This window comes from Phragmites australis, chromosome 6 (assembly GCF_958298935.1).
Source record: "Phragmites australis chromosome 6, lpPhrAust1.1, whole genome shotgun sequence".
NCBI classification, from domain to species: Eukaryota; Viridiplantae; Streptophyta; class Magnoliopsida; order Poales; family Poaceae; genus Phragmites; species Phragmites australis.
Window position 1 is genome coordinate 39932354 of NC_084926.1, and position 8398 is coordinate 39940751.

The window sequence follows — 8398 nt, forward strand, 5'->3', positions numbered from 1 at the left end:
ATACTGAGCTATATTACGATTTATTGATTGTGAACCAATCTTAATCAAAGGCCATCAAATAAAAAGGCTAGATGTTCTCTTTTTAGATTTTGTAGGCTATTCCTATTTTTCCTTGGTGATTGTGTAGACGTAGGAAATGGTTTTTTTTCCTTTTAAGTCAATCAGTTAGCCCATATGGGAGCGGTCACGTCACAATACAGTTATATATATCAGAAGATTTCCTTTTAACTTCCCTCTTTTGAAATCAAATCATGAATTCATTATGTGTCATCATAAAATTGCCAGAGTCCATGTACCGCCTCCGCAGAGCTACGAGTGGGTCATGTTATGACTTTTGTTTGCTCGATGACTATGCCTACTTAGTTGAAGATCCCATCGACGAAGAAATTTGAATATGTGTGAAATATAACTTAGAATTTGATAAAGTGTTGGAATCTAATATGAGTGTTGAAATCCAACTTAAATTCAAAATATTCGGATCGATAAAAAAAATAGATACAGGTGTCCAAATAACAAACGACTATAGCATGCCAGCTGCTCCTTCCACCGCGCGCGAATTGATCGCCAAGCCAAAACTCCTTCCGTCCCTGCGCTACTCGGCCGGCCTCGATCGAGCATTGTCTCCCCGACGCCGACGCACGCGCCGTCCACTTCACGCGCCCGTGGTTATTTTTTTTTCATGGCCGACGTGGAGCCAGCGCGCTCCGCCTCACACGAAAGCGCCGCGCGGCCGGTCCACAAGTACGTGCGCTGAAGCTGCCGGGGCACTGTCACCGACGAGAGGGCCCGGGATATGCGGGCCCACACGTCGGTGCACCGGGTGGAAGCGGGAGGGCCGGAGCGCGTCCACGTAACGGGGCTCGGCGCCTTTGGATGGCGCCGGCGAACGCGTGGTCACCGTGGCGGCCACGCCGGCGGGCTCCCGGCCGTGGGATCTGCAGCGGTTGGACGGCTGGTACGCGGCGGCTAAAACCCCAAACCCCAGAGACGTGTCGGGGCCATAAATGCGGTCGCTGGGAGCTGGTTTTACCGCCGAGGCCCCTTCCGTGCTACGAAATCACGTGCTAACCCCTATCGCCGTGCACCTGCGCTGCGCAGGGACTTGAACGTTAATGACCAGATGTTCGTGTGTAATTTTTAGAACTCTCGAGGTGTTGATCGGTGAAAGGCAGAAAGCTCTCTTGGTCCATACAAGCAAGCAGCCAAGCAACGAGGAGAGAAAGGATCACAGGGCAGGGGATAGGGAGGGAGAAGCAGAGCACGCGCAAGCGAGAGGGAGGCGGAGATAGAGTGAGAGAGAATGCAGGAGCAGGCGGCGAGCTCGCTGCCTTCCAGCAGCGAGAGGTCGTCCAGCTCCGCGCATCACATGGACATGGAGATGGAGGTCAAGGAAGGCAGGCTCCAGCTCTTGTTAAACTGTTTCCCGTTGCTTTTTTTTTGGTTCAGCGCCCCAGTTCTTGGATTTCCTCTGTGTTATACGTTCCATTTGGTGTTCTTTGGATTCACGTACGCATGACAGGTTCTTGAAAAGCACGGAGCCTGTTCTTGAAAAGCACGCGCGGAGGATTCTGTTCTTTTCGATGACTGAGGATTTTCGTGTCCATGTCAGATAACCATATTGTCCGTGCGGGCACCACCGAGATCTCGATTCTTGGTTTGCTGAATTTTTTAGCTTGAACCGCAGGGATGGAGAGTGATGAGGAGATAAGGAGGGTGCCGGAGCTGGGCCTGGAGCTGCCGGGCGGTACTTCCACGTCTGGCAGGGAGGCCGGCCCCGGAGGCCCCGAGCGCGGCCAGTCGTCCACGGCGCAGGCCAGCGCGCGCCGCCGCGTACGTAGCCCCGCGGACAAGGAGCACAAGCGCCTCAAAAGGTGTGATATTTGTAGTAGTACTACACCACTAGTTGTATAATTAATCGCCTATGAGCAAGTATAATTAATCATCACCTGTGTGCAAGTATAATTAATCAGGATATAATCTACTGCTCCACAATACTAGGTCTATAGGTGGTACGGAATTTAGTTTGGTATGGAAGAAGGTATGAGTCACGGGTCTAAAATTCGATTGGCCCATTTGATGAGCCATGCATATTTTGGATTCAGTGGTGGACCATATTGAATCCACATCAGTGCTAGGTCCTGTTTAGATAAGAAAAGAATGCTTGTCGAGCTAGATGGTTGGAGGGCCATGCTTCACAAACATGAACCGAAATGCGGATCGAGCTTGTTAAGTAAGATTGTTAGAAAATGATGCTCAATTTGTTGGAATTGTTTCTTTTTTAGGGGCAACGATAGGAAAGGTGATTGAAATAAAGTTGAAGCCTGCTGAAATGAAGCAATGTGTTGGACTATGTATCTCTGTGCAGCTTTGCCTCTAACTTTCATGACTTTGAACGTTGCGTGATGTGCTAACTGCTCATCTAAATAGTTAGGTGGGTTACAATACAAGTGGAGTGCGGAAAGAAAAGCAGAAAACAGTTGTGGACACATCATATATACTAATAGCATCTGTATGGGTCCCACAACTCTTGTGATGCAACGAACTAAAAAAATATACTCTTGTGATGCAAACATTGGATTTGGAGTGCTACTGAGATAGCTGTCAATATTTAACTACTTCCATCTAATCTTGTAATAGGTCAGTCAAGTTGTCTATATTCGAGTGAATATATATACATAATCATCTATACAGTATGTAGGATATTACTTTAACTGAGAGTTCGAACATATATACATCGTGTGTCTAGTTTTATGTTCGATTTTTGATTCATGAAGGTAACGTCGTTATTTTTTGGACACATTATTAAAAATAAATCCTCAATAGTTGATGTGCCAGTTAGGGGTCTTCAGGACCGACTATATCTCGAGTGCACATCGGCACTGGATTCTCCGACGACGGTTTCTACGACCACTTTAGGCCAACAACGATCACCCTTAAATCGCCCCTAGCCAGATCGGAGATCACATTCGGAACTATGATCTTCCACTGGGACCATCAAGGTGAATTGATCCATACCGGTATTATTGAGTCCAGACCATTGGACGCATACCATGAGGTGAGACATCTTGGGTGGGATCCTAGGGAGCCCAATGTTCTCAAGTGCATGGACACCGACAGTGATGAAGGTGGTGACGATGATTCCACTGCCAGCCAGAGCAGCCGAACAGATCGATTCGTGTTTATGGCCAAGAGAGCTGGTATTCCACTTGCTGACCCAATGGCAGTAGATCCAAATATCGTGGTGAACAATGGCACGAAGATTCCCAAGGATCCAGCAATGGTAGCCGTCTCTCATGGTACCAGCGTTGCTGGCGATAAGCTACCAGAGCATATGCAGTTGGAACCTTACATGTCATTGACACAATTCTCTATCGACGGACCGCAGGAGGTCAGGTACCTCTTGGTCTTCAATAACGACTTTCGATAGGCACACCTCCACCGCTAGCGGCTCAAAGATCGAGGGACGAGCTCTCTTAGAACAGCAACCACGGAGCAACATCATCTTCCGGAGTTGGATCCAGTGAATCCTTTAACCCCTATGGTTAACCAGGTCAGGATCCTACTCGATACGACCTAGATCCAAGTTGCTCGAGCGAACAATCCTAGCAACTCTAGGTGCCCCAGCTGACAAGATGTCAGCTTGAGGAGCCACAGACGCGAATATCCCCAACTCGAAGGATCCAAGATAGGAAGCTCAGGTGATCGAGCCTGAGCGCCACTTTGCGGGACCAACTGCAACTACCTTATCCATAGGTGCAGGAATCAGGGAGATCTGAGGAATCGCATTCTCTACAATCGGCATAATCTACGTACAATGATAGACAACTGCCATGAGGATGACCGGTGTCATTATGATCGCAGATCTCTAGGACGAGATGGTCGACGTGACTCCCCTGCTCGAAAGAACAGATGCAATAGTCCTCTCCCAACTTCTCTTGAAGAATTGGATGGAGGCTGCAAAGCTTTCATATACGAGCCTACGTCGATACGATGACCCAAGAAGTTCAAGGCGGGCCCAATCCAGAACTATAATGGGAAGATGAACCCCAACGAGTGGTTACAGATCTATACCACGGTTATTTGAGCAGCGGACGGCGACAACAAGGTAATGGCTAATTATCTACTGATCGCGCTCGATGGACCTGTCGGGTCCTGGTTGTTAAACCTACCTCCTAACTCGATCTGATCGTGGCTGAGTTGAAGGCTCGATTCATAGCCAACTTCCAAGGCACATTCGAGCGACCAAGAACGGAGAACGATCTCCATCAGCTGAACCAGGGTGAGGACGAATCACTCTGAGATTTCATTCACCAGTTCAGCGACAGGCGTAATACGATCCTAGACATCTCCGATGAGTCAGTCATCATCGTCTTCAAGCGAGGCGTCTCGGACACAGATTTGCTCGAAAGATTCACACAGTCGAAGAGCTCTTCGAGTTGGTCGACAAGTGTGCAAAGCAAGCGGAAGCCCAGGTACGCACCAAAAATTCTCGATCTGGTAAGGACAAGTTCGAGTCCTCGAAGAACGGGGGAAGAAGATCAAACCCGGCAACAAGTGTAAGGGTCCAGATACGACCATAGCTGTGGTCGACATGAGCAAGTCGCGCAACATTAGGGACAACAAAGGCCTGAGTCGAGGTGATGGGAGGTGGTGTCCCATCCATCGGACCAGCCAACACGACTTCGACGAATACATATCATCAGAAACAAGGTCGACGAAAAGCTCAATGCCACTGCTGCTGAGCATAACAGCAAATAGGCCAAGCCGAACATTAACGGTGACGAGCTCGAATTCCATGAGACCGATCAAAGTCTAGCACACATCTTCAGAGGATCCTCCGCATATGAATCTAAAAGGTAGTACAAGGTAATCGAACGACAGATCAATTCGGCTCTGACTAGGCCTATTCGATACTTCAAGCGGTCGGAGGTCTCGATTACCTTTAATCAAGTTGACCATCCAACTGTGGTTCCACATCCTAGTTGATACTCGGTTGTGGTCCAACCGACTATCCTCAACATCAAAGTCGCCCGAACTTTGGTCGACGGGGGTAGTTTGCTTAACTTCATCTTTACCAAGACCCTAGACAAGATGAGAGTTTAGAGGTCGGAGCTTAAGGCGGGAGTCGAACCTTTCCATGGTATAACCCCCAACTTATCGACCATACCCCTAGGTCAGATCAAGTTGCCGGTTACGTTTGGCACGCTTGACAACTTCTGGATAGAGAAACTTACCTTCGATGTTGCGGACTTCGAGATGGCGTACAGTGTGATCCTGAGCCGCCTAATGCTAGGCAAGTTCAAAGCCGTGGTGCATTATGCATACCAGATGCTCAAGATCCCGGGTCCCAAAGGGGTCATAACTGTCAGGGGAGACCAACGCGTGACGGTCAAGTGTGACAAGCAGAGTCTGGATATGGTCGAACACTTTAGTTGAGCGACAATCACTTCTAAAGACGCGAATTCCAAGCGTCAGAAGCATCAAGCCACCATTGAGATCAAGGACTCCAAGCTTGTAAGTCTTGCTGACACCTCCAAGTCTAATGATGCCGCCGAGGGTGGGACCAACGACAGCGTTAGCGACAAAAAGATTGATGGTGCCGTCAAGGTGATACCCCTCTCGACCTATCTGAACTGACCAAGACGGTTAAGGTTGGGGCTAACCTCGACCCCAAATAGGAATTCGAACTCATCACTTTCCTCAGGGCAAGCCAAGACGTATTCGTGTGGCAACCGTTCGATATGCTTGGAGTCCCTAGGGAAGTGATCGAGCATCGACTAGCTGTTAAGTCCGACTCCAAACCTATGGTGCAAAAGGTAACCCTATGTTCAATCTCTAATTCACGAAGGTAACCCTGTTATTTTTTGACACATTATCAGGAACAAATTCTCGATAATAGTCAACTTAGAGCCTTTGACACCGGTGTTTTTTCTCGACCACATGGAGGAGACGTTCCCCTTGCTTTGATTTTTTTTAGATAGGGGTATGTTTTTTTCTCAACCACAAGGAGGAGACGATCCCCGGGCTTTGTTTTTTTAGATAGAGGGTACAAAACTCTAGCTGGCCTCGATCACAATGTAACCACATTTCTCAGAGAGGCATCCGGGTTCGAGCCCGAGTAGGTAGCCTCCTCGATGGGAGGCTCTACCAACTGAGCTATCATTTTGTTCTCCAAACAGTATAGTGTGACACTATTGTATTCATGGTGTGGTATTATATGAAACTCTGCTATGTCACTGAAGATGATTAGCACATTAACACTAGTGTCGTCCTTAAAGGAGTAAATGAGTAATATTAGTATCATTGGAATGGATAAACATAATGTTCCAACTAAGATATTAGCTGGCATGCTAGTTTAACATTTTATTCCAATCAGCGTAAGAACATTCCCACAGGCTACTTTATATCAACCCCACATTATGGAAAACATTTTTTGTGTGTTCAATTTGAACTATTGGATGAATTGGTGTTAGATTAGTATGAATCGTGGGAGAATATCAAATTTGTCCTATTACAAAATATTTGCTATTTTACAATTTATGAAGTTCTCAATCCTAGGATCTCTCTTTTTGCATTTACCGTATGCAATGTACATACTATAGTTAATCCGATCTTAGGTCGGGAAGATGAGTTGATTTGCTATGTTTGTGACTTGTGAAGATTACTGAGGAACCGGGTTTCAGCCCAGCAGGCGAGAGAGAGGAAGAAGGCTTATTTGACTGATCTGGAGGTGAAGGTGAACGACCTGGAGAAGAAGAACTCCGAGATGGAAGAGAGGTTCACCACCCTCCAGAATGAGAACCAGATGCTCCGACAGGTACATTTCGTTTGCCTCGCGTCCATTGGTTGCTAAGTATTTGGTTTGTACAAATTTATGTATTGTTCAATTATTTGGCATTCTGTCGATACTGTTTGGTACTTGTTAAGTTTCTTCGGTCATGAACATAATGTTATTTTCCTATATTTAGTGCACATATAATTCATATCTTATTTGGTCAATCAAAACTGAAATCACCGTCTTATATTCATCTTTTAGGACTATATATTTTTCATTCTGTTACTCCTTTAGTGTCTGCTGGTGCACCAGCAAGATTTGTTGGTTAATGGACTGTATTCTATATGATCATGGAATTTGGAATTATATTGGGATGCAAGGTTTTTGTTTGTGACAGAATATGGTGGCCACTAGTGGTCTGATGAAGGCATAAAACATGTTCTGATTGGAGTCTTTCTCCCTTGTGCAGATACTGAAGAATACAACTGTAAGCAGAAGAGGTCCAGGTAGCACTGCCAGTGGAGAGGGCCAATAGCACAGAAGATGACAGGAAAATAGTAATGCTTTATGCTAAAAAATATGCTTATGTTAAATCGATTTGTTCAGGGTGTTTTCTGGCCAAAGAAGAACCCCAAAAACTGGGGTGAAGAATATGTGCAGACGGTTATAGTATCTCACTGTATTAGTACTATCTGATGTGCAGACGGTTCAGAAAAAAAATTTGTGTAATGGTTTAAAATTTAAAATGTAGCACATATAAATTTGGGGTATTTAGCATGTTTTACATATTGTCCCTGTTTGTTTCATTTTATTGTTAGCTTTGGTTTGTCAGAAGTTAAAAGCTGAAACCAACATATTGTTTTTTAAAAAGCTGAAAAGCTATCTTTTGATGAAATAAATTAAAAACTGATAAGCTAGCTGATAATAACTTTTCTATTTTTTTTGCTGAGAACTTAAAAATTTCTCTAAAAACCAATAGTCAAAAGTTATAAGTAGCTTTTAACAAAAATTCATAAATTTTAGCTCTGAGAAACAGGGCTACTATCTGCTATTAGATCTTTTATTAGGAAGATGCCTAAAATGAGATTTTTGTTGCATAAAGACAACAATGTGTTGCCGATTTTGTGCTATATATCTGACAAATCTGATCATTATTTGCTCAGTTTCTCCAATTCAGTCTCCCCAGACTGTATCCCTGCACATTATAAACCAGAAAAAATTCCATGAAAAAACAGTTTTCCAAAAAAAAATCCATGAAAAAAAACACAAATCAAACTATTTCCTTGCCTCCCCCACCCCCCCCCCCCCCCCTGGAGTTTTTGTGATGGCTGCACTCACTGATCGCCTTAGTCTGAAACATGCATGGCTGCAAGTCTTCATGACTTGCACAGTCGCATGGCTTTTCAGTAAGAAAGTTCCGCTCTCAAACAAAGTCTCTATTCCACATCCACCTTTCTCTATCGAGGCACCGCATCTTCTCCATACTGAAATACCTCATGATAATTTCTCACCAGTCAGCACTCGCTCCGTGCTGCCCCCTCCAGCATGCAGTGATAGTTTTTTTGAAGAACTTTTTTTTTTATTTTAGAAAGGTGGTGGGAAATCTACCGTTTTATTAGACTA

General features: G+C 45.3%; 1 protein-coding gene across 1 annotated transcript; it reads left to right on the forward strand.

The window, feature by feature from the left end:
• The first annotated feature begins 1187 nt into the window (after window positions 1–1187).
• Window positions 1188–7561, forward strand: LOC133922435 (transcription factor HY5-like). Its single transcript, XM_062367779.1, has 4 exons — window positions 1188–1394; window positions 1685–1871; window positions 6661–6817; window positions 7245–7561. Exons 1-4 carry the CDS (start codon window positions 1301–1303, stop codon window positions 7308–7310), a joined length of 504 nt encoding a protein of 167 aa, XP_062223763.1. The 5' UTR covers window positions 1188–1300; the 3' UTR covers window positions 7311–7561.
• Window positions 7562–8398: the final 837 nt, after the last annotated feature.